The following is a 26341-nucleotide window of genomic DNA, read 5'->3' as shown; positions in this document are numbered from 1 at the left end:
ATGGTCAGTACAACATGCAACACCATGCCAAAATTTAACAAGTTTTCAGTTTTATTACATACTTAGCCCATACTTGAGCTTTTTAATATTTCTGTATTATTTGTATTGAAATTGTACCCAAAGGCCCCATTCAGGGCCTGTTATATGGCAACCCCCTCCTGCTGCTGCTCATAGAAGAGGGGGAATTGGGAAGGAAGATAAGGATAAAAATAAACCTGCTTTGACTGGTCATAACGACTAATGACAGCAGTTGATTGCTAAGTTGCACCACACACTAAATTTGGCGCCCTGCAGAATACCAAACCGGGATGAGCTACAACTGTTTTACCACCCATATCCTTCATCTGTGCCACAATTTGTACCACTGCTTAACCTGGTCTGTAGGACTTGAGGTTATTTTGTTTTGTTTTTTTTTAAAGTGAAATTATGGAGAGAAGGCATTCAAATATTTTAATTCCACAGTTTCAAATGAAGTTGAAATTTCATATAAATCATATTTATTTTTTTTTTAAATCCACACTTTGTGAAGTTTTTTTTTTTTTAAATCCATTACTCAAACTATATTTAGGTATAAATAATCAGTAGTCTTGGGGTCAGATGAAAGGTATTACGAAAGCTAAAGATACCCGATAGGTTTTACATTTGACCAAAATTTATCTTAGATCAGTGATTCTCAACCTGCGACCCAATCAGCATACAGCTGCAGCCCATGTGACATCCTCAGGGTCTTATAGGTAGTACTGGATGTGGCCCACAATGGTAAATAGGTTGACAATCATTGCCTTAGCTCATAATGCAATTTAAGGGATTAATTGAAAGAGTTGGAAGCTCTTGAATTCTAATTCTGGCTCAGACACAGACTACTTCCTGGTCTGTGCTAGTCTCAACTTCTTTTCTATTTCTCAATCTATAAAATTGTTTGTCAAGTACTGTAGAAATGAAATGAGCTGTATATCTGAGAATCAAGTGCTAATCCACAATAATTATCTTTCTAATTGCCTATGACAGTCTTCAATGCCTAATAGTTTAGGTAAATTAGGGGTCCTACCATTTCTATGTATCAGCAGTAAGAAACCACACAGATGTTCAATGGTTTGATTCAGGCACAGTTTAAGTTGCTTTAAAAAAGAGGGAATACTCTAACTTTTAAAAGATCTGCTAAGTAAACTTTGATTATATTTCTTTTTAGCATAATCACTTCACTCTTACATATTTAAAACTAGAGTCAAACTTGCAAGAAACATATCCAGGAAATGAACATACTATTTTCTTTTAGGGCTCCCCAGCCAGTTACATAGCAGACAGTTCCATAAAAAAATACTCTAGGACTGCTTGGTAAACAAATGGGCTGTACCAGCTCACTGAAGAATACTGGTGTCTCCATTTCCAACAGGGCAATGTCATAGTCTGAGATATACTGGTCATACCGTGGATGGACAATAATCCTTTTGATTGATCTCATAGCTACATGATTGCTGTTTTTGTTAATGATCCTTATGCCCATATACGCTTTCCAACCAGAAGGCAGAGAGTATCTGCAAACAGACAATATTTATAAAATGCCCATCAGATAAATATTGTAACAGGTTGTTTGCTTAAGAGTTCTTTACAATGTTTTGTGAGAAATACCCCAAGTCAGGGGAAGAGCACAACATGAAATCAGTAGGATAGATACACCTCATTTTACCTTAAATAGAATATTAGGTTATGTTTTTGTTCATAGTTTTTTAAGGGAGGCTTTCTGGGAGTAATAGGACTAACACTTTGCACTTTTCATCCAAGGATGTTGGAGGGCTTTACTAAGAGGGACGAGTAATCTCCATTTGACTGATGCAAAGAACTGAGGCACAGATACGTTAATGGACTTACCTGCATCTCACAGCTAATGGCAGGATTGGGCCGCAAGGTCAGATTGAACCAGTAATGATTGCTACAGTTCCAATTATTTGGTGACCCCAATCATTTAAGCTTTCTTAAGAAATAAGTAGAAATAAGTTTCTGCTTCATCCGGTTGAGCACTTACACCACCATTGTCATTGCTGCACCAACCAGCAAACCAACAGGAATAATAACTCCAACACATGAGCATCAATTGCTCATATCCATCTCAATGAAGTGTTGATTCTGAAACCTATTAATACTTTAAAGGCATGTGATTCATAATTACACCTGACAAAATCTATGCCTATTTCGTCTGGGGTTTTTTGTACGCAAAGTGGGTAATTGTGCTTCCAAGTGGCCAGTTAGATGTATAGCTACCTTTTTTCTGCATGTAATTGCAGTAATTACAGTGTAAAGTCTGAAAAATCAAGGTTCCTAAATGTCGACATTACTAACTGTTTCACTGCTTATTTTGGCAGGAACTTCCAAAAGCTGTTCAGATAAAGTGGATGGAGTCTGAGTGGAATATTGCCATTTTTATCCCTCACTATGACTCTTGTTGTGAACAGAACCCAGGAGTTCTGAGTTCTGACTCCTTGTCTTCAGGTATTTCACCTAGCCATGCAATTTAAACCATGGACAATAGCTTTCATGTACATGGTATAATAGCCATCAATGTACTCATTATCTTGATAGGAGGAAGGCATTTTAAACATAGAATGGGGACGTGGGATCCAGCTACAGTTCAGGAAGTTCAACTTTTCAAATCACTCAATTATATAGCATATGTGTAATCTTGTTGACTCCTTTGCAGGAGATGATATATCTTCATAATACCACCAGCCACTATCTATCAGCCAGTTCCCATGTTTTTCCACTGTGAGTGGTACTCTAATCTTAACAGTCAGGAGTATAATTTTGGAAACATTTCTTTAAGCTCCATTCAAATTAACTTCATGGTTCAACAGCAGGATTTACTTTCTGGTTACAGTGATGGTGTAATTACTCTGGATACTTTATACTTTTGATTATTGGATGAAATGTACTTTGGATCCACACAACGTATCAATTAGACCATGTGCATAGAACTATGCATTCAAAGTCACTATGCAGCATCAGAGGTACATAAACTAAAATGCCTCTTCTGTCCTTGCTAAACTGTATGTTAGATACTACAACCTGTACTTACCTTATAGAACCAGAGTCCAGAAAACAATGGGCAGCAGATAACAGCCACCTATTTGAAACAACAGATGCACCACAAATATGGCCGTACATTCCCATCTGTAAGCTGGCTTGCCAAGGCCACTTTCCAGATCTTGCATCTTCACCTCCAACAATTCTAGTGTTTTTTAACTGGCTTCTTCCACAAGCTAATAAAGAAGGCATTGAATAGGAGGATTAAGAATTTAATACATATAAAGCATTGAGCCATTTTACTTACGTTTATTAATACTTGGCTCTTACACTCGGTGTTCTTCCAGATGAAGATCTCAAAGTACTTTATAAATCACTTTGTTACAAATGAGGAAATGAGATGAAGTGACTGCAAGGCAGGGACAGAGCCAGGAATCAACCTAATGTCTACTGATCCTACTCCAGTGTCCTATCCAAGCAAAGGTACAAAGTGGACACTTGATTATATTAAAAGTAATACTCAGCTGTATTACAAGCAAGATTTTATTTAAAATGAAGTTTTAATATCAAATTTACTTTTCACTGCATATGTGATTTCTTTATTTTTTTGCACTTCACTCAGCTTAGACAACGAGTCTAGACAGGTCAGTTTCACTTAATAATTATCACTTCTTAGCGGTCCTCAACTGGCAAAGTGTTATTGTGTTTGGGTTGATAACAAGCAAGGAAAGATGTAAAGGAAATGTTTTCACAGAAATACTATCAAGGAATTATTTTTGTTCATATTGGGTTTTATAAATCCTGCCTTTTCTTTTTAAATATATACTAAATTTGAGCCAAATATATAAATATGTATTTAAGTTTGCTGCAGTAATTCACCCAGGAGTTAACTTTCATTTAAAATGTATTTCAAATGAATTTAACTTCACACACCACAGTTTATTTCATCCGATCCATCTCCACAGTCTCTTATTCCATCGCATTCTGGGTTTGGTTTTGTGGGGCACTTTCCATTCAGGCATTGATATGAATATGGGGAACAACTTTTATAGGCTGAAAGAAAACAAGACTGATGTGAAAAAAGTAACATATTTGTGGTCGTTATTTTCTGTGCTACTTAGAATTGTGAATACAATATACTCATTTATAAATTTGGACAAGGGCATTGAAACATACACCTATAAGGTCATGTCTACATGGGGACACTCGGGAGATGTAAGGCAAGTCAACTAAACATGTGAAGTTAATGTGCAAAAGTCCAAGTGTGTTAGCCTCCTGGCTACTCATTTAGGAATGAAGTGACCTACGTTCTGTAACAAAGCCACCCTGCTTTAACTCTAAACTGGGTAGCTTTAAGGCACTTTATTGCTTTTCATGCATCACCAATACATTCAGCATTTCAAATACTTTCAACATCTGATCTGCCTGTTTTCCACATATGTGACAGTTTCCATAAAAGGGCTTTTGGGGTTTCAAATTTGAGCAAATGACTTCAGTTGCTTTTATGGATAGCGGAAGAGCAATGACAGCAGATCAACTAGCAAAAAGCCATTCCAACAGCCAATCTTGCAACAATGGACATCCCAGCAACAGCACCAGGCAATACTGCAGTAGCAGTTGCTGAAGGAGATTGTATCCAATTCCAGAGGGACTTTCTGTAACAGTTAAGACCATCAACTCCAGCACAGGGAGGTTCCGCAGGGCCCAATCCCCCTGAATGAAGATGTGCCCTAACAATGATCCTGAACTCTGAACCACCTTGGAGAAGGTGGCACTGATCTCTCAATGGTCTCTGGAGCTTTGGAAGTTTAGCAACATATGTAATTGGACAGGCACAGTTGGCTGCTGCAACCTGACCTAGAACACACTAAAGACTACAGCTGGGTGAAGGCCACTATTTTAGGTTACCTGGATATCAGTGAAGATACACATCAGCAGCACTTTAGAGCAGAAACGTACCTTCAGGGCACATGCCTGGTGGTGGTGCAATGATTAAAAAAATATCATTGTTGGTGGTAGCTTCACCCTGGTGAGCACTCCAGGCTGGCCCAGGTTGTAGAGTTGTACCTAACAGAGCAGTTTGTACCCATGCTTCTAGCAAGGGGCCATGGGTATGGGAATGGGTGCTCCAGCATCGCCCCATGCAATTTTCAGATGTGGTGCAGTTGACTGAGAATTTTCTCGCAGTTAATGGGTCACTAGATATGGGACTGCGTGGCCTCTGCCTGCTAACAAAAACGTTCACTTACTGTTACCTTCTTCTGAGTCAAAACCGATGATCTGCTGGCAGGGTCCATTTGAGATTCTTAATCAAATGAGTCCAGTAGATTATGAGAGCAAGCTGCTCAGCAGAAGGAAGGAGACGAAGGTTTACCATGTAATTTTTCCTCAAGCCACGGAAGACCCAAAAAGTTGTTCGGATAAATCTCCAGCTGGTGAGCCCTCAGCAAGGACCCAGGGTAGCTGCTTCTCTGGAACCTGGGCCCATACTGTTAAATGAGGCCCTTTACCAGATCAGAAGACTCAATTAGTGCAAATAATCAGAGTCTTCACTCCAGTATTTTCCACAAGTCCAGAAAAAACACGTGTGATACAACCTCATCTGGAGACAGCACCAGGACAACTGGTTAAGGAGAAACCCCAGTCCTTACCAAAGAGGATGTCAGACAGTATGAATGGAAGCCTACATGATGCTGAGAAGGTGTGTGTGGGGGGGTCACTGAGGAGTCCAAAAGTGACTGGAGGAGCCCTATAGTACTGGGCCTTAAAGCGGACAGCACAGTCCGATTTTGTATCAACTTTTGTACAGTCCATCAAAGTTTCTTACACTCACCCAAAGGCGAAGATGGATGAGCTGTTAGAGTGGTTGTGTGTGGCATGATACCTCAGCATGGTAGACCTAACAAAAGGCTATTGGCAGATCCTCTGGTCGCCATCCACCCAGGAAGAGATCACGTTCTCAACGCCCTTCAGCCATTTTCATTTTAAAACCATGACATTCATCCTTCAACAGGCAGCAGCAACTTTCAAAAGCCTTATGAATTGAATCCTTGGACCCCACCAGCAATATGTGAGGGCTTACCTTGACAACATCATAGCCATAGACACTTATGGGATAACCATCTATGTCACCTAAGAGTGGTACTGACTTCCATACAGGAGGTTAGCCTCACAACTAATCCTGCCATGTGTAAGCTGGCCATGACAAAAGTGTCTTATCTGGATTATTGAGTAGGAGGAGGCCTTGAGAAACTGGTGATAGATAAAGTCCACATGTTAAATTTATGTCCCACACCCTGGAGAAGAAGACAGATACATTGTTTCCTCAGACTGGCAGGATATTATTGCCAGTTCATCTCCAACTTTGCATTGATTGCAGCTCCCCTGACTGATCTACTAAAACTCAATGACACCAAAAAGGTCTGCTGGGACAACTGATGAGACGAAGCTTTTTAGTACTTTGAAGGCATTGCTGAGCCATGCACCTATGCTTGCTAATGCAGACTTCTCCCAGGAGTTCATTCTCCAGGGGCCAGCCTGGGAGTGGTGCTCTCCCAAGACTTTGAAGGCGAAGAGCACCAAATCATATATTTAAGCAGCAAGTTGTTCCCCAGGATAAGAACATGTTGTATGATTGAGAAGGAAGCTCTGGCTATCAAGTGGGCTGTGGACGCTGAGATATTACCTTCTGGGTAGTCCTTTTTCTCTAGTCACAGACCATGCATCCTTGCTGTGGCTACCTTCTGTGAAAGACTGAAATCCCCAGATTAGGCCCTAGTATCTAGTGCTGCATCCCTCCCTATAGCTCACAGGTGCAGTACTGAGCACGGAAAGAGCATGCAAATGCTAATTTTTTCCCTACAGATATTGGGACACAGGAAACACTCAAGCAAGAAACATTTTGTTTTTTGCAGTGAAGACAGACTTAGTTTTCAGTCTTATCTATAGAATCTCAAAAATTCTCCTGCACTCTTGCTAAGTACAAAGCAAGGAACATTCCGGCACTGACAGAGCAATGGATAGGATGGTAAAAATCACTCTTTTCCATCTCCCACACCTTTGATTCTCCAATATCCTCGATTCCCACACATATAAATACCATCACTTTTTCCTGTTCCTTCAGCACATTCCTCTCCACCCTCCTCAGTATCCAAAACCATCCAGTTCACACAGCCAATCCAAGGTTCAGTTATTTACAATAATGGAGAGCATGAAGTGTGGTAAACACATGCTGGTATTTTGAAAAGCATAGCATGATGTATGCATATGAAGGTTCTAATTATCCTCACATCACACACACACACACACACACACACACACACACTCACTCTCTCTCTCTCTCTCTCTGCAGGTTATTCATCATAGCTCAACGTCCATATATTTACCAGATGGCTCACAAACTTTAGACAGTTCTAAGAAAATGAAAATGGACATATCCCTGTTTCTGCCCCCTGCCCCTCCCCCATCTCCTCCCAAACTGTTTTTCATCATGCTTACGGCAATCATTTTCATCACTATCCTCTCCGCAACTGTCATCCCCTTTGCATGTCTTGGAATGGTGTTTACACTTCCCATCGTCACAGTTAGACTCCTCTGGACTACAACCTGAAGAAAAGAGATCTATAAATATCCTGGTACTTCCCAGTCTCAGTGTCATTCATCCAAGGATCTAAAAATACTTAAGAACACAACACTCGGAAGAAGGCTAAGAATATCCTTTTCATGGTTATAGTCCTTTTACAGGAAGCTCTGGAATAAACATGTAATACATTATTGACGATTACCTGGAAGGGCTGAGTCTTATACAATATGTATTTTATTTTTGGTGGGTGTAGGTATTATTTCAAGTATTATTCCCTCTGACCGCACTTCTTAAAAAAGTGCTCCCAAGTGCCTTGCTGGAGAATTGTTTTTAAAAATAGAAATTAAACTTACCACAGTCTAATTCATCACTGCCATCTGAGCAGTCTTTCCATCCATCACACTGATTGTTTAAAGGAACACATGTTCTGTCTGTACATTTAAATTGTCTAGGACAAGCTAGAATAAGAAAAGATAGAAGTAATGAAAATGGTGTCATGGACCAAATATGCATCAAGGGCATACCACATTTATTTTTGTTCTACAAAATTCAACTAAGTGCTAAACTAAGGCAAATGCCATCTTCCTTTAAAAAAAAAAAAAAAAAAAAAAAAAAAAGAATCAGTGATTTTAACAGGTATTCTGATTTAAGCGAATTTAAATTAATGCCTGGAGAATTTAAATCAGTATTAACCTTCTTATTACTGCCATTGAAAGGGTGGAGTCCACACAGATTTATTTGCTGTAAGCACTAATTATGCAGATGTTTAATGATTTAAATATGCCAAGAATCTCCAACTGGACATAGGCACGAACGCTGAGACCTGTAGGTTATCATTACTAGAAAGCTTTGCTACTAACAGTAGTGCCCTTGCATAACAAATGGAGTGTGCCTACCTCTAGATTCTTAGGGACAAGTTTTAATACAGTTTACCTGAAAATTTGCTCTCTGTGCCTGGGCCAAGTCAGCAGAAACTCTTTTCCCCTCACCTCTAGACCAGACAGGCAGGATCAGCAACCAATCAGGTTGAAGAACAACTCCTGTTCATTCCACAATTTGATTCATTTTATTTTAAAATAAATGCATTTAACCTAGTCCATCTCCCAGTTCTTAACTGACCTAGGGGTAGGGCAACATTTAAGCATACATCCAAGGAAGGACAGAAAGGAAACTAGCTGGGACTGACTGCTCTAGACTAGGGATGCAGGAGCAAACAGAAAAGACAGTAAAACCCTTTCCCTTTTTCTATTTTACTATTACCAGGAACAGGACACCCTTGGGAGAAAACAGTTCTCAGAATCCTGAATCCAAAGGCTGCATAAGCAGATGCTTCTGATGGCACACTCAGCCAGCTGGGAATCTATGTAGCTGCCACACACAGCTGATCCACAGGCGTCTCACCTGGCTAGCTCTGCACAGTAAGCCACAAGACCCCATCTCAGGCTGCATTAGCTTGATGGTCGGAACAAAGAGAGCTCAGTGTGATTAGAATGCAGAGACCTGGTGCTGGAAACAGAAGATGGGGATTGCCCTCCTCCCCCAAGAAAAGGCATTTTCAGGCCCTGTTTCTGAACTGTTCTGTGTTCAGGATGACAGATTTAGCAGCCATAGCTCACTTTGCTGACTGCTGCTCTTTGGAAGCAAGAATCACACTGGCAGTCATGAAAAGTCATCCCTTCAGGTCCCAAAATCCTGCAAATAGATTGGCTGTTGGCTTTGCCCATTGTTTCCTGAGGGGAGGCAGAAAACTAGGGGTTTTGCTATAGAAGTCCCAAGAATGTGAAAAAAAGAAATGATTGTCCCTGGTAAAGTGAGCTGAGGACATGGAGATGATATTTCATGCACAGTATTTATCTCCTAATGACCAGTACATCCTCAAAATTAGTAATTGTTTTGCAGATAAAGAGAAGCCTGTGAAAAGGAAAGTGCACAGGTCACAGGGAATTTCAGCAACCCACACACTGAGCGGGAGAAGGTGGTTGGTAAATTTAGAATAGATCGTATTCTTGGAGGTTAGTACAGGATGATTTCTTACACCATATATTGAGGAACCAAGGAAAGCTTTTTCTGTGCCCATTGAACTGAATTCACTGTCAACTTCCACCAGCTTTATTGACAAACCCAGGCTGCGGGCCCTGAGGCACAGAGAATCAGACATCAGGTTGAACATAAGGGAGAGGAGTTTCAAGTAATACAATATAGCCACACTTCTTTCATTGAACCCTTGCTCCATTGTGGAGACCAGAACCATCTCACTGGGAAATGCCGGGTGAGGAAACTAGCATGACCGGGGAAACGTAGCATTATGCTGATTCAGTAAGTTGTCTGTGCCGTCTCTGCTTATGAGGTCCCCACGTAGCCTTGGCCACAACTTTAAGTTGCTTTTCAAGCAGTAGTGTCCGCAGTACAGAGCTTGTCACGAGCATATGTTGTGGATTGGATACCTTGAAAATCTTGTATGCCTTCAAGAAATTGGATTTAGCCAATTTTTGAAGGTCTGATTTCTTCTGCCCTGCCTCACAGAAGTTCTTCAGAAAACTGGAAACTGTTAAGCATTAGCATTTAAGAGAATTACTTATGTCTTATTTTCTAAAGAGATTTTACTCAATTGAAAATTCAATATTTTAAAATCCAATATAACAAAGAACTTTTAGGTTACTATGAGTTAGAGAGTGGAACATAGGTCTATGAAGGAAGGTTTCCCCCAAAGCTGTAACATGAATCCCTTTAAAATTGAAGTGCACCTGTATCCACTTACGGTCTGTGTGACTGAAAGCTTTATATTCAATATAAAACCCTCTGTGCGTGACCAGTTCATCTGAATGGAAATTGATCGCAACTGAATAGCCATATTCCTTGTTTCTGTTGCTTTCTGCAATAGCTTTACAATATCTGACAAGCATAAAACAAAAGAATTACAACTACAATCCACCTTCACCAAATCTGAACACTTTTTGTAGTGTTACTTTACTGCATCTTGCCAACCCAGCTACTCTCACTATTATTCCATGTAGAAAACGACTAATATTTAAAGATGGTGATATGAGTCGGATAAAAACTTTACATTAAAAATGTGCTTCCTAAACTTTTCTTCTGGAGATTTCAAATACAGTGTGTTTAACTTATTTTTTTCCATACTCTTTCATGTAATGAATTTCCTGGTTCTCATTGGGACTGTAAGCCTAAAGTCCTAAAATATAGCAGGAAAGTCAATATTGGACCCGCATCCTATACATTTGTTTAAAGGTTTTCAATTCAGCTTCGCAAACCCAGCAGGTTCACTTCCTAGATGTGGATCCTCACAATCCAACATCTTGCAGTTGCCACCTTGAATTTTCTCCTGCTAAAGGATGAATGACTGGCCACTTCTGAAACACTTCAAATTTTGTTTTCAATAACCGAGGCAAAGGGCAATCATTAAAGAGGCACTGGAAACAGAAAATGAAGCTTTAAGATGGCAAAGGGGCTCACTCTCTATAGAAAAGCAGCTAGTTCAAGATGGTAGCTAGGAATTCACACCTCCAGTAAAATTATGTAAGATCCTGCACTAGATCTCTTGGACCACCAACATTTGTAATGAAATTTATATATTAAATCTTTTATTGATGTGAAATAAGCGTGAGGCTTTTATTACCATTGGTGACAACTATTTGACCTGTTTGTTACTTAGCTTTAATTAAGAAAAATACGTCCATAGAAAGCCTGAATAAAGATGTCACAATGTCTGCAAAGTTGTATGTTTCTGCACTGGAAGTAGTTGGAGAAATCCAAGATTGTAGTACAGAATGACAAGTTGTGTCCTCTCCAAAAATCACTAATTAATGTCAATGTCAAACCAAATAATGGTTGGTGTTTTAACTCACCTAACTCCATCAATTTCTAACCAGTCCTTATCACATTTACTGGACCCTGGAGACTTCTCCTGAATTTGTATTACAAGGATTTTTAGCGACAATTTATACCCAGGCAAGGGTGCCTACAATCAAAGTGTTAAAGAAAAACAAACAAAAACAAAAACATAAAGCCAAAAAGAGTTTAAATATGCTACATTCTGTTCTATTATCTCAAAATGAAGTGGACAGCATTCATTAATCACATTCCCATCATCAGATTATGGTAAACGAAATACCACCATCCACCTTCCAGCAAAGAAAGGTACATAATAAAAAGGAGATTTTCTAAGCTACAAATTGCATGTAGGCACCCAACTCCTTTTGAGTGTCACAGAGCTGGAAGCACAACTGCCATTTGTGTCTTTGAAATTCTCCTCCTAAATCCTTCCAGTTAATAGTATTGGTGCATAGATTAATAGGCCTTCTAGTCCAGTATTTTGTATCTACCACAAGCTAATTTGTCATCCCCAGGCCACTTGCAGAGGTACCTAAAGCCTAGTCTGCAGCACAGATGAAAACATGCAAATAGTCGCCATATTTATACACAATGGTTGGTAGCAGGGTTCTCGGCATTATTCCCTGTTTCACCCTCAATGGAAGGCATGTCCTCTCATTTTTACTTCTGATGTATAAAATGAAATCACTACTTGTTGCAAGAGTGGCACTGACTTACTCTGATTGTCCAGCTGCAGTCGATGTTGGGTGGATAATAGCTTGGATAATAAGGGGAGCTCACTGTCCCATTCCAAGAGATATAACGCCCACCACAGACTGAAAGTGAAAAATACCAATAAATCATGATTACATAAAGGACACCCAAGAGGAGGATTTAATTCACTCTCTGTTCCTTCTCTAGGTACAGACTAGAAATAGGAGAATGGGCCAGGACACTTGCTATCTCAATTCTTTCTATATTCCCAGCGAACACTACCCTACATTGTCATCATTCTGGGATTTCCTATCACATCTCATATTTCTAGACATAATTACAACAATTAACTTTCAAATGAGAGTGGTAGATGAATCAAAGTGCTGCCCTCCAGTATTAGCTAACTAAGGGTATATTAGATATCCATGATAAGAGGAACCAAATATGCTTTGCTTCCTATTACCAAGTACTTGCCGAACATTCATTTTGTAGTTTCATATTGGATACAACAGTCTTGTGTCTTCAACTTTTGTGTATGGGTTTACTCTAGAAGCAGAAGTCTTTCAGTGGCAGATGAAGGGAACATTTTCTCCCTCTCATATCTACCACACTGCCTTATCCCCTCCCTTCTCCTGCTATGTAGGGGATACACAGGTGCTGAAAAGAAGTCAGCACAGTAGACTTACGTGCTTTGGGTGGCCCTTAGAACCAAAGGTGCAACACAAATGAGAGATTATACTAATGTATTATTAAGATAAGACACCTAAGGCAAAATTCCTCACTTAGTAACACAAGTATAAGTCTGGAAAAATGCCACTTAATTCAATGACTTTGACCCTAGTGTCAAATTGGTTTAAGTGAAAGTACACTCAGTCCCCTGGCTTCATTTAAGTGCCAAGATGGTTGAATACTTTTGCATAGCAAATATTGCTACTGCATCATCCTTCGTTCCAAAAAGAATATTTCTCCAGTTATATCCCAAGACATGCTTTGCTCATTTCATCAGGAAGGTTGCCCATGGATTTACTTGGTGAAGATAATACAGTATATTTGACAAATTAAACAGAAGAAATATTTTAATAGTAATGGAGAAAAATCTTATGAAAATTTTCACTATTAATATAGCAGACTACATTCACATGTTTTCTTCCTCTATCTGATTTCCCCCACCCCACTGTATAGGAGTAACAAGGAAAGACCAAACCACCCATCAGCAAACCACGTTATTCAAATAAAAAAGAAGCTCTTTGACCGAATACTTGCATTTGCAACAACATTGGGGGATGAAGAATCAAACATTCCGCACAAAAAGAGGATATGCATTTGAATCCCCCAATGCACTAGTTGGAAGCACAGTGGCCTATAAGGAGGTATTCCCGTACTTGTGAATACACCTCAACATTGAACAGCAGAAACCACCTCTCCGAGTGGTTATTGAACTCTCTGAGGAGTTTGCCACAGAGTGAAGATGGCACTTTTATGATGTTAACATTGAACCATTAAAAACTGGACTGAGATCTTCAATAAATAACATGTGAGCCAAAACAGTTGGTGTATCTTTAAGACATGTGCTGCATTTGAGCTGGTGACTAAGGCCATGTCTATACTGACGGTGGCAAATTCACTGCCGCCAGATCGATCTTTCTGGATCAATTGAGCGGGTCTACAATGACCGCTCAATCGATCAGGAAGTCGACGCTGGTAAACCACCCCCTCAAGTAGCGTAGCGCTGCGTCGACGGGAACGCTGTTCCTGTCGGCACAGCGCAGTGTAGACAGCGCGCAGAAGGGAAGCACAGCAGTCGACATGAGTTACGCAAGCTACTCTGCTTAGTTTGTGCAACTCCCGTCGACTGCTGCCGAATCTCCAGGTAAGCGTAGACCAGGGCTAAGAAGCTCCACTTCCTACTAACTATCCTTGTAATCATCCAGTCCCTGCCTCCCAGCTCCTACTGACTATTTTCTTGAGGCAATAAAGCAGTGTGTGAATTAAGAAATCAGAATGCAAGAGTAATTGCATATCTATAATATTTAAATTTGCATTAATTTCCATAGCAAAATTTGAGTGTCTAGTAATTTTAGGTGCCCAACTTGGGCAATCTTTAAGGGGCCTGATTTTCAAAAGGCAGGTGCGGCTGAGCATTTACTTAACATAAGGCCACCGAGGGTGTTAAGTTGGGCATGCAATAAAGGATGTACTCAAAATTACCTGTCACCCTTGAAAATTTTGTTTCCCTACAATTTATTCCATAGGGATAAAATGCACTGGACATGAATTGTCCATTAATATTTATGATCGCTTATTTATCAGAAGAAGGGGAAAAGATTCAATAATGGCAAGCAAGTGGTCAGAAACAATTAATTTCTCTTCTGAAATGTCTGCAGCAAAATGCAAGTCAGTCAAACCATAGCAACTCAAAGTATTCCATTGTAACCAAACAGAACTGCAAACTTACCCTAACCACACTCTATCCATGTGCCTCATATTGGAGCTGGCGGGAGTTCTAAAATGGGCAAGATTGTAGAGCAGCCTTGGGCCTCTTACTAAGAATTCCAACTGTGCTCTTTTGGGAGTAGCATACGTGAAGAGCAGACAGGAAATGTAGTGAGTTAGAGCCAAGGACAAATGCAACCGTTGGATGAGATGGTCTAGTGACACAGAGGAAGATTAATTCTATCAAACAGAAGGATCTCAATCCCCATCTGCTGCCCAGCTACCTGAAATCATCTTCAGGGAAATCAGAACGGGAATTTCTTTTTTCCGGAATCAATAACATCCAAGAAGTCATGCCCTAAATAAACAGTGGCTAAAAGTATGTCAGATACATAATTGATTTGAATACATACCAACTTTAGGAACAGCTTGGAAGTATGCTTTTAGCATGTTACTCTCTTTTCTTCTGTCCAGTGAGAAGGTGACCAGCATAACATTACTCGATGAAGTTAACCATATGGCAGGGGAATTCCAGGCCCCTGAAACACCACACCACCTGAAATATACACGAACTGAATTAGAGAACATGTATTACTTGTCTTTCTCTGAAATTAGACTGCAATTATTCCAATATGTTCAGCTGAACTTTGACATAACGCCCCTGGACACTTGCTTTTCTTTTATCCCCTCAAAGAACTGTTTGCCATTTGAGTGTCCAATACATTGACCTGTAGTTTCCCAATCTAAGATTTCAGTTACTCAAATTGAAGGTCTGGGGTAGTTTTAAAACAGCCAGTCTGACTGCCAAAAGAATGCTGCTAATAGGCACAGAGAGATTTGCAGTTTTACAAAAGCATCAGATTTGCAATATCAAATCAGACCAGTTAAACATGTACATAGTGATAGTACCTAGAAGCCAACTAGGCTGGGACTCCATTGTGTTAGGGGCTGTACAAACAAATAAATGACAGTCCCTATGTCTCAGAATGACCAGTACCAGCGGCTTTTCAACAAGATGGAAGAAGCCACCCAATGGACCATGAGGGAAATTTCTTCTTAACTCCAAGTCATAAATGGCTGGCTGATAAGATCTCGTGCTCCAGGTTATTATCCCTTATAATTTATGCCATCTTCCATAATTGTGGATAGTCTTCTCTATATGAATGTGTGCACTACTTTTAAACCCACAATATAGTTTAAGTTTTCTTTTACCTATTTATTGGTAGGCAAGTTACCACTGATTCTGACGAAGTGGGTTGCAGCCCATGAGAGCTTATGCCTTCAGAAATTAAATGTGTTAGTCTTTAAAGTGCTACCGGACTCTTGTTGTTTTTACTGATTCTAGTGGTATTCCCTATTGTAAGTATAGCAATTACAGCATAATTACAGTGAGAGCTTACCTAATACGGTAATAGAAAATTTCCACTGTACGCACCATGGTAAGCTCTTTAATTCCATGTTATCTTGTCCCTTTGAGTTCCAAAAGTTACTCATTATTAGGGCTGGTAACTAATCGCAGTGAACTCAAGTGATTAACACAAAACAAATTAACTAGATTAAAAATAGTCGCAATTAATCGCAGCTTTAATTGGGTTTAATCTTAAACACTAGAATACTAATTTAAATTTATTATAAATATTTTGGATGTTTTTCTACATTTTCAAATATATTGATTTCAGCTGCAACACAGAACACAGTGCTCACTATATATTATTCATTACAAATATTTGCACTATAAAAAGATAAAATAAGTAGTCAATTAACCTCAGACAAGTTGTGCATAAAGTGCACTCTTTATTGTGAAAGTTCAACCTACATTGTTTTGTTTTGACGGCAGTGATGTAAAAAAAAAAAATTCTACATTTGTAAAACTTTAGAGCTAAAAGTCCACTCAGTCCTACTTTATGTCCAGCCAATCATAGAGACAGACAAATTTGTTTACATTTATGGGAGATAACGCTGCCCACTTATTTACAGTGTCACCTGAAAATGAGAACTGACATTTGCATGGCACTGTTTTAGCCCATGTTGCAAGGTATTTACATGCCAGATATGCTAATCATTCATATGCCGCTTCATGCTTTGACTTGTGGCTTGCACTATTTTTTTTAAAATCTTTTTTTATAGTGCAAATATCTAATAAAAATATAAAGTGAACACTATACACCATATTCTGTTTTGTAATTGAAATCAATATATTTGAAAATGTAGAAAAACATCCAAAAATATATATAATAGATTTAAATTGGTATCTATTATTAACAGTGTGATTAAAAACCTGCAATTACTCACAGCAATTTTTAAAAATCTCATGATAAATTGCGATTTTTTAAAATCATTTGACAGTCCTACTTCTTATATAAAAATTTTTTTCCCCCCCTCAAGTTTCATTGGCTAGCCCCTGCCCTGTCTTATGATACAGAGTAAACAGAAGCTCCCAATTGACCTTCTCTGTACCTTTCAATATTTTATGTACCTCTATCTACTTGGTGACCTCATGGTTCAAAGAAGAGTTGAATAACAGTCCAAATATTTTTCCTCTCATATAAAAGTCTTTCCATGCATCTAGTATTTGGTCATCTGCTTTTCAGCCTGTTTTATTTGTGCTGTATCTTTTTTGGGATGGGGTCATCAAATTGCATAGTGAGGACATATAAAAAAGTCCTCAATATTTACGTGAGGTGTGCATTTTTATGGTGTGTGTGTGTGTGTCACAGCCTCACTTGAACTTTCATGGCGAAGTATTTGTAGTTGTATAAAGTTCACCACTGTACTTTATGAGAAGTACTCAGAATTGTTTGTCTTTTCAGCTGAGTCACTCTCTAGAACTGGATGTCTACAAAAAGAGAATAGCATGAATAAGCTGACTACTAAGGACAGCTAATGGAAATTGGCCTTTAGTTCATGTCAAAGAACGAGTGGTTTTTAGAGTTCAAGCTGGGGAGTCTATTCCCCATTCTACATGTGTACGGCTGCATTGGTTTCTAAGGTGACCTATGGTATCAAGTATACAGAAAGGGATGATCACCTGAAACATCTCAATCTTCCCCTCCCTCTGGTGTTTTGGATCACACACAAGTTGAAGTCCTGGAAGCACTGCAAGGTATCAAAGTAAAAGGGAACTCTGGATAGAGCACATAATCAAGTACTATGGGTAGTTATGTATCTACTCTCAACCATGGTCAGTGGACATGTGTCCACAGATTCCACTGGACCTGTCCACAGCATTGGACAGAGTTAGCCAACAGTTGCTTTCTAAAGAATTTTTGGGGATACATGGAAATACACATGTAGTCAATGAACAAGTGTACCAGCGGATTAGTACCCAATAAAAACAGCAAAAACAAGCAAAAAGCATTCCCAGAGCTTGAAAGGGTCTCCAAGAAGAGCAATCTATGGTCTGTGTATGCACTTAATTCTTCCAGTGCACACAGCTCCTATTTTTGAGACTCCTGTTGGCAAACATCAATGCACAGGTGAGTGTAATATACTTTGTACCGGATGAATGCATGTAATTGGAATAACAATGCCCTCTCTGATGTGAAGCTTTCACTGACAATACCATGAGGCTCTCGATACAAACATGAATTGAATCCAAGCCAACACATTTAATTACTTTTAGAAAAAGTTGAATTAGTGCTTGTAAAACATGATGGGTTGACAGCCCTTGAAAGTGATCTCTACTCTCAGAGCAGATAAACACTGTTGTTGTTCACAACCTCTACCAGTGTGCCTCAGTGCTGATTTGGAGGGAAAGAGGGACTACCTCTAGCGGTGAGTCAATTCGTCTGTACCCATTCAATCCCTGGCTTCCTTGCTGAGTGCATAAACAAAGGGGATATGAGTGCCCAATAATGGCAGATCTTTCTTTGATAGGAACTGCAACAAGACTGCCTACTTATTTCAGGTAGGTTACCAAAGATATCACATGGTACTGACTTTTGGTTGGATTTTGAACTGGCCTTCTAAAGATTATATGTTTCATTACCAATCCCTTGAGCCATGCAAGCCTCTTTAAAAAAAAAAAAAAAAAGTGTTTTTGAGTGCTCTGATAGGTGGTGCATACATATGATTAAAAAGTAGCTTTTCTTTAGGATCATACCTTGTAATGATCTTGTTCTGAAGAGGAAGAAGGAAATCATATGCAGATAATCGATGTGATGCACAGCTCCCTGGAGTGACCCCATGCAAAGTAAGGACTACAAGTCTCACAATATAGTTAGAAGGAACACGCAGTCTCCACTGATAAAAAGATTTCTTGGGATTCATCAAAGTTAAAGTCCTGTTGTTACCTGGCTTTGCATACAGGTCAAAGGATACTGCTATACAAAAGACAAACTAGATCAGTGTCTGAAGAACTGTAGACAAAGAGTAAAGAATAAATTAATTGGGGGAAATCTCTGTCCAAAACCTAGTGGGCATTTGCACACATCACTAAGAGCACTACAGCTGGCATTCTTGTCAGTCTCAGCACAGAGGACAAGGACTGAATATACACACTGAAACCATGCTGTGATAAATTCTCATTTCTAAAGGTGGCCCTCTTTGGGACAACGCTGAAGCACAGTGGTATGGAATGGGGAACTCTGTGTACCTGGTCTGTGAATATCAAGCTTAATTTCTACTTCTGTTAATCCAGCATCTTTCACAAGTGCACAAGGCATACCGAGCAATGCTAGAGTTAATTCAGAGCAAAGCACTTGCTAATGCTAAAAGCAATTAGGTCTCAGTTCTAAATAAACTCAGAAATTAGAACAGCAACAAAAGTGAAATTGACCTTCAAAAATCACCACTCAAAACCAAACATATAACTGATCTCGCTGTAAGGCTGAAACCACACGTGCCATTGTTTTAGCCATTTCCGTCAGTCTTTGTGGCTTGTGTTTCAGCATGGTGTTAACCGGTTCAGAAAAGATACTCCCCCCCCATCTAAACAGCTTCAAACTACAAATCTCCAGACACAGAAGTGCTTCTCTGAGACAAGAGACCCTTGAGTTACAGATCCGTGTCCATAGCTCCCTTTTCACGCAGACCTTTTATTTCACTCTGCATGCACTCTCCTCATCTTCTGCAAACTTCCAGATTACTACTGGGGCTTTGTTGGTTTATGGCATTAGCTTGACTTCACCAAAAAGAAGAAACCCTGTCCACACGTACACATCTACAGTGTTTGCATGTTGCAAGTCTGTGTACCCCCTATCCCTGCCACCAATCAGCATATACAGAGGCTGCTACAACCTGCCTTCTTACACATACTGGTTGCCCATTCATTTCACATTCTATTAGCCTGACAAGCCGTCTCTTCAACTGTTGCTATATCATTTGAAATCTCGGCAGAAAACACACCTCCTCCCTTGCCTATAACTTTTCCATTTCTTTCCCTCTACTATTATTACAAACATTAACCATGTTCTAGATGACACTATGAGGCACTTGGGGATACCGTTGGTATAGAAGATACCATACAGAATGATCACTTATTATAATGGCCAAAATTTTCTAACCTGGTTTTCTGGAGTTTAGCTCTTCAGTCTGTATTGCCTAAATATACAAGTGGTTTGATTTTTAGGTACTAAGCAGCTCCAGTTCCAGCTCCCAGTACAAGTCACTGGGAGCTGCTGGTTCTCAACGCCTTTGACCACTAGGACCTTTTGTTTTCAGGTTGCTCAATGTGGCTTTAAAAGCGGAACATGTGAGAAAAGTTTTGACCAGCAGTTATAAAGAATTCTCACTCAATCTCTGAGCCTACTTCAGTGTGTTCCCACTTCTCCAAAACCCTGTTATATGAACCTCACCATTACCTGAATCTCCTCCTTGGCCTGCAGCATGAGATACATGTCCTCTGCAGCATGTATCTCATGCTGGGGCACAAGGAAGAGATCTGGATAAAGCAGAGATTCATATATTAGGGCAGAGACATCCTGCCTACCTCTCCTCCCCCAGCCAGGACTGTGAGGAGGAGCCATCCCCAGCTGTGCAAGAGGCCATCTTGCTGCTGTATGGCCCCTGTGACAGTGCAGGGAGCCCTCTACAGCCCAGCTACTCCAGGAATAAGTGGGTAGAGCCGAGACCCTGGCCAGGACCACAAGGAGAAGGAAGAGGAGGAAGAAGTCCTGACTGTGGGGGAGGCCACTCTGCTGCTGAATGGCTCCTGTATGCTTGATTATCTGAACTCCCATCCATCCAAAGACAATCCATGGCTTCCATGCTATTCGATAATCAGGAGTAGACTGTATCTAAAGTGTAAACTCTTCTGGTACAGCGCTTAACACAATGGGATCCAATTCTCACTTGGGCCTCAGCCACTACCAGAATAAATATAATTAATAATTATTAGCATGTTGCTGCCATTGTTACTGTTAAAGAAAACTTACTTTTACAAATAGTCAAGTTGTGTATTTAAGAATAGTAATTACCTGACTTCAATGTCACATCATAGTCTGAAGAATCTGAAACTTAAATTAAAAAAAGGGATATCTGTCAGCTATATGAACAAACAGAACCTGGAGGTGTTTTTAGACATTTTTTTAAAAAGTGACAGCTATGTTGTTACCAAAAAGCTCCATTGTTAAGAGATCAAACTCCTCTTCCTGAGGAAAGGATTCAGTAGAAGAATTAGTAGTTTGAAATGTACGTTTACTGATTATTTCCTTATGTTTCAGTGAAGTTAGTTTTTTGAAAGAGTGAACTCTCTCTTGAGGTGCCCAGAATGTATTCCAGCAGTAAGCTCGGAGACCATCTTCTCCTTCACTATTGGGGGAAACAATACATTATAAATGGGTTTCAGATGTCATTTTCAGTTCGATTTTGATTAGTTCTATAGTCTGAGCTAGAATACATCAATATTAACTTTCTGCACAGCAGTTTGGCTGTTGCTGAATATAGTGGTACAGAGCCCTCTTCTTCCCAAGTTACTCTTTTCCCATAGACTAGGCAGACAGAAGTTGGTTATAGGCAGATCCATCACTAAAATGGTTACAGAGAGACACTGAAAAGCAATTCCCCTGAGGAAAATTCCTTTAAAACTGTTCTATAGAATTCTATCACTTTTTTTCTTTTATTTACCATAACGTATTAAAACTCTAGAGCAATTCTCCTTAAGGACCACATATGTGGTGGCTTTTTCAAAAGCTCTTCGAGTTGTCTTCTATTTGCTCCCATTGAAGTCAATGGCAAAATCCTATCATTCTATGAAGTCAAGTTGCATTTTCCTTTTGAAAAAGGCCACTACAAATGTATACCCATATTCTGGCCAGCCAGAGAACCACAGAATCCCTTGTTCAAATTATTCCCATGAAGAGGAAAAACAGTCTGCATGGGTATGTACAGGAAGAAGCCATGGCTTGGTCAACTGATTTGTATGCATAAAAAAGGCAGACCATCATGCCTCTTGATCCTTAGACTCCATACCAAAATGGCCAAGCGCTCAGGCTTTCAAGAGGTTTCACAGGTGAGCATGACTGTAGGTCGACTCTCCTCTATGCGCTGGCTTTTCTGGCAGGTGCTTATATACAGTATATATTTTGTATATTTTGTCTTAGGTTGTCAGAAAAGGTGTTGCAGTTGTAGTCATCTTACATAAACAGGTTATTCAAAATAGTGGAAGAGAAAGAAAAATGCCTGTTGAAGACCGCTTTTAAGAGCTGAAGTAGGTTGACAGACTTGAAAGCAATCCCTTCGACCAGCATGAAACCAAGCCACAATCAACCCACTTGGATTTTGTCTAATTGTTTTCCTCACCAACAAACAAGTATTTAAAGCAAAAACCTGAAGTATTTATCAAATAGCATTTAACCCTTGGTTTCAATTATGCTACTGTACTTGCCTTTATTTCCTGTATTATAAAATTCTACATATCCGTTCCAGGACAGTCACTGAAAACCACACACACACACACGCACTTCATTTAGTCATTGAGTACATCTAGAAAAGGACTTACCTAAATGCAGCAACAACAGATTTCAAGTAATATTTCCCTAATGTAGAAGACTCATATAGTTCTGCAAACTGACAGTTAAATAATTAGAAAGCTAAATATAAGAACAAAAGAAATTTGTTAAATTTGGTTGTCAGCTAATCATATAAACTTTTTGAAGCAACACGCCATAAACACGTCACCAGTAAATTGCATTTTCAAGCAACTACAAAAGTATAAAGAGTTTCTAGTTTGGTAAGAATGGTAAGCAACGTATACATTTTAACTTTCATTTCAGTTTGAACAAAGTAGAAATGAACTCCTCTTTAGTCAAGAAAAAATAAGTTTGTATAAGGAAATATAAAAAATTTCAAAACTATATTATGTTTTTTTTAATTATTTAAACTTCATGACATTTTCTGGTTTATAATCCAGTCACGGACAACTCATGTCGGCCATGCACAAAGCAGTTTTGAGACACAAGATTAACTCTGTTGGGAAATACAGGCTAACAGAGGGTGGCTTTGTGCTTAAAGACTTCTGTTAGCATGGACTCAGGAAACTGTATTGATCTCACAAATACAAACTTGTATGAGAAGTGCAAGAAAGCAAGCATTGTTGTGCTGGTGAAGAGAGGAGAACCAAAAACTGTAATTCAAAAACACAGACCCAAGCAGCAACAAATCAGTACAGGGTATCTTCGCTGAACAAGAAATCAGTTCACTTATAGTTCTTTTACAAAAGCTAAAATTGTTTTCTTAAAGTAACAAATATTACTATTTAGTGTAAGACAACATGGCTGCACTTGGCTAGGTACATTCCCAATGTGCTACAGCAGTGTAACAGGTTTAATTATCTCCCATCCACTTGCCCTGTCTTATACAGATCACTTGTCTTAAACTTTGTAACTTGACTCTCTCCCAGATTAATCCCTAGATTTTATTACTTTGAAAGAAAAGAACAAATACCCATGACTCAGCTTTCTACTACAGCTTTGAATTTTAAAGAAAGGATTTCAACTAAACAAGTGATAAAATGTTTTTGAGTTATTCATGATGTCACATGTGAGAACTTACATAATTCTGGATTGCTTCTGCTTGCAATATAAATTTCTGTGACTTTGGATCGGTGAGATCACTTGTATAGGTCAAATTAGGTATTTCTAAACTTCCACCAATATAGATAAAGGAGAATGCCGGAGCTAAAAGAAACAGGATCCATGCATTAACAAGGTTAATAGGCTACCGTTGCTCCAAACATTCAAAATCCAAATGTTTGTGAAATAACTGATTTTCCCTTGGTGTTACTCAAGGTAAGTACACGAAAATAGGGCAGGTTGATGAATCAGTCTACTGCTATTCAATGGCCGAGGATAATATTCGGTAGAGAATAATACTGTATTTGTAGCAGAGTAGAGCACAAGTGTTGGCACTGATGGATTTGTACATATACATTCAATTTGCTAAACGTCTAAATTTCCAACATTCCTGGCTCATGAGGATAGACCTTTTATGATTTTAGGCTGAGATTTTAAAAGGGGGAGTTTTTATAGGATTTAGGTGCTCAAATCCCATTGAAAACATGAATGAATGATGTGGCAAGTAACTCCCTTAATTGCAGCCCTAGTGATCATAGACTCTGCCAAGAGTGTCCAAGTGCAATCCACATTTTCATTATTCTCTAACCACTGTTTATCAGCACATAGTTATTGTACTTTTTACTGCCTTTGAATGAACATTAAGGTGATCAGCTTACTTTTTAGTTTGTACCTGTCCAAATACAAAATGGATTCAACGCTTAAATGGGTATTGAAAAATAAACAGTGTTACTGAGGAGTGGCACTTACATAATGAATAGTACAGGATTAAAACAAGAACAGTGACTGCTAAGGAAATCAGAGGTAACATTCCTAGAAGCCATCTTCTCCAGAAATGCAAATTCATCTGCTTGAAGGAAGAATGCTTCAGACTTGAGATTTCCTCTTGAGAAGACCAGATACTGTGAAGAGTCGGACTCTTAAAGAAAAACAAGTGAAAAAGTATCAACAACAGAGACAACAAAGCAGGTGCCGTTTCCCTTGCCCAATTTAGTACTAAACTGTTGCTTCAGTGATGAGCTATTTTCTAACTGTGAACAGAGTCAACTACATTACTGAATAGTAAAACATGTTTACTGTGCAATAAAGCTTAGTTACAATCTCTCACCTGGCCAGACCCATTCTCGGGATCATTGGGAACTGGTATGCTGTATACCACAGAGATCCGTTTGGAGGGGAAAAACTGCATCATTATGCTTCGAAGACTCACTTCTGCCAATTGTAAATATCAAAATCCTGAAAGGAACTTGAATGAGGTGCACTTTTTCCTACTGCCTCTCTCATTTCTCCTTTGGCATACTGCTTAGAGAGAGAGCCAGTCTGCATTCAAGGTAGGTGGGAAGGAAAAGAGTCACCACCACTGTAACTCTTTGTTTTCCACACAGGCTTAATTATAGATTCCTCAAAAGGAATGAAAGATCAGTTATTCATCCCCCTTAGATATACATGAGCAAGAGAAACTTTCAGTTACTTTTCCAAAACACTGTGTGTGCAATAAATTATGAAAAACAAGTTACTCTAAATCCAAGCTGATCTAAACGCAGTAGCTTCTATTGAACACCTGAAAGAAAGCATGGAGATATTCACAGGAATCTGAGATGCACAATATCTGAGGAAAACTGACTTCTACAATTCTAAAAATGATATTGTTATGCCTATGTCACAGAGCAGAAAGTATTAACAATACTTTTGTTAGTGTTCAAGTTTACTTTTTTGGAGTAAATTGTTTTAAATGGGCAACCCAACAACTGAAGTGAAATTCTGCATGTCAACAAAGAAAACTTAGGGTGTTTAAAATATTAAAGGTCCTGGTACGAAAATCAAATCAGGGAAAAAAATAAACACAAAAAGTGATCAAGAACGCAGAAGGAATTTGTTTAAAAACAGTCTTGGCCTTCTTATGACTCAGGAGTGCAAAAAAAGAACCACACACATTTCTCTTTCAAGTCCTCCTCCCCCCTTTCCATGTACTCCCATTTTATATATGGCTTGCTGATCGACTGGTATTTGTCTGACTTAAGATAGAAGAAAATCACTGGTGAAGAAAACCTCTTAAATTTTATTTTTTTTATAGTGTTACTTCCTAAAAAAAACCAGATATGACTAAAAAGGCATGAGAAATTTTGTATCTAGTTTACAGTACCGAATTTGCTGTAGTCATTACTAATCCAAAATTCACAATACAAGTATGGTCTTCTACAGGATCATGCACATAGCGGTGATATGCAAAACAATACTTAACTACCCTACTAAGGTTCTATAAGATACTTGCATAAAAACAGTGTATGTGCAAACTGCTTTTTATACTCAATTTGGGGAAACTGAGGAAGGGAAGCACAGTGATTTCCTCAAGGAAACATAGGGAGCTGGAATAGAAAGTGGAGTAGTTTGAATTCTAACCCTTTGTTCCAGCCATTCTAATATTCTACGAGTTTGAACTGGAAGAGACCTCAGGAAGTCATCTAGTCCAACCCCCTGATCAAAGCAGGACCAACCTCAGCTAAATCATCCCAGACAGGGCTTTGTGAAGCAGCAGCTTAAAACCCCCTAAAGATGGAGATTCCACCACCCCCCTAGGTACCCATTCCAGTGCTTCACCACCCTCCTAGTGAAAAACTTTTTCTTAATATCCAATCTAGACCACCTCCACTGCAACTTGAGACCGTTGCTCCTTGTTCTGTCATCTACTACCATTGAGAACAGCCTAGCTCCATCCTCCCTGGAAACTCCTTTCAGGTAGTTAAAGGCTGCTATC

General features: G+C 39.2%; 1 protein-coding gene across 1 annotated transcript; it reads right to left on the bottom strand.

Moving 5' to 3' along the window:
- Positions 1-1225: 1225 nt before the first annotated feature.
- On the bottom strand, positions 1226-24775 carry LOC137151900 (suppressor of tumorigenicity 14 protein-like). The gene is made up of 16 exons (XM_067546399.1): positions 24695-24775; positions 24337-24505; positions 23567-23691; positions 22515-22582; positions 21129-21325; positions 20992-21030; positions 18678-18894; positions 14989-15131; positions 12167-12264; positions 11464-11576; positions 10359-10492; positions 7954-8058; positions 7516-7623; positions 3952-4071; positions 3071-3254; positions 1226-1535 (listed from the first exon to the last, which is right to left on the bottom strand). The coding sequence occupies exons 1-16, from the start codon at positions 24773-24775 to the stop codon at positions 1226-1228; spliced, it is 2211 nt and encodes a 736-aa protein (XP_067402500.1).
- Positions 24776-26341: the final 1566 nt, after the last annotated feature.

This window comes from Emydura macquarii, unplaced genomic scaffold, assembly GCF_026122565.2.
Source record: "Emydura macquarii macquarii isolate MOO-44397 ecotype Brisbane River unplaced genomic scaffold, CSIRO-AGI_Emac_v2 contig_1119, whole genome shotgun sequence".
NCBI lineage: Eukaryota > Metazoa > Chordata > Testudines > Chelidae > Emydura > Emydura macquarii.
Note: the sequence above shows the minus strand (reverse complement) of the source record. Positions and strands in the feature narration are given on the sequence as shown.

Coding starts and splice junctions, on each gene's coding strand:
- LOC137151900 (XM_067546399.1), bottom strand. CDS start 24,775: ATGCAGTTTTTCCCCTCCAAACGGATCTCTGTGGTATACAGCATACCA. Junction 11,577..12,166: donor ACTGCAGCTGGACAATCAGA/GTAAGTCAGTGC, acceptor CTTTGATTGTAG/GCACCCTTGCCTGGGTATAA. Junction 3,255..3,951: donor ATCGGATGAAATAAACTGTG/GTGTGTGAAGTT, acceptor CTTCTTTATTAG/CTTGTGGAAGAAGCCAGTTA.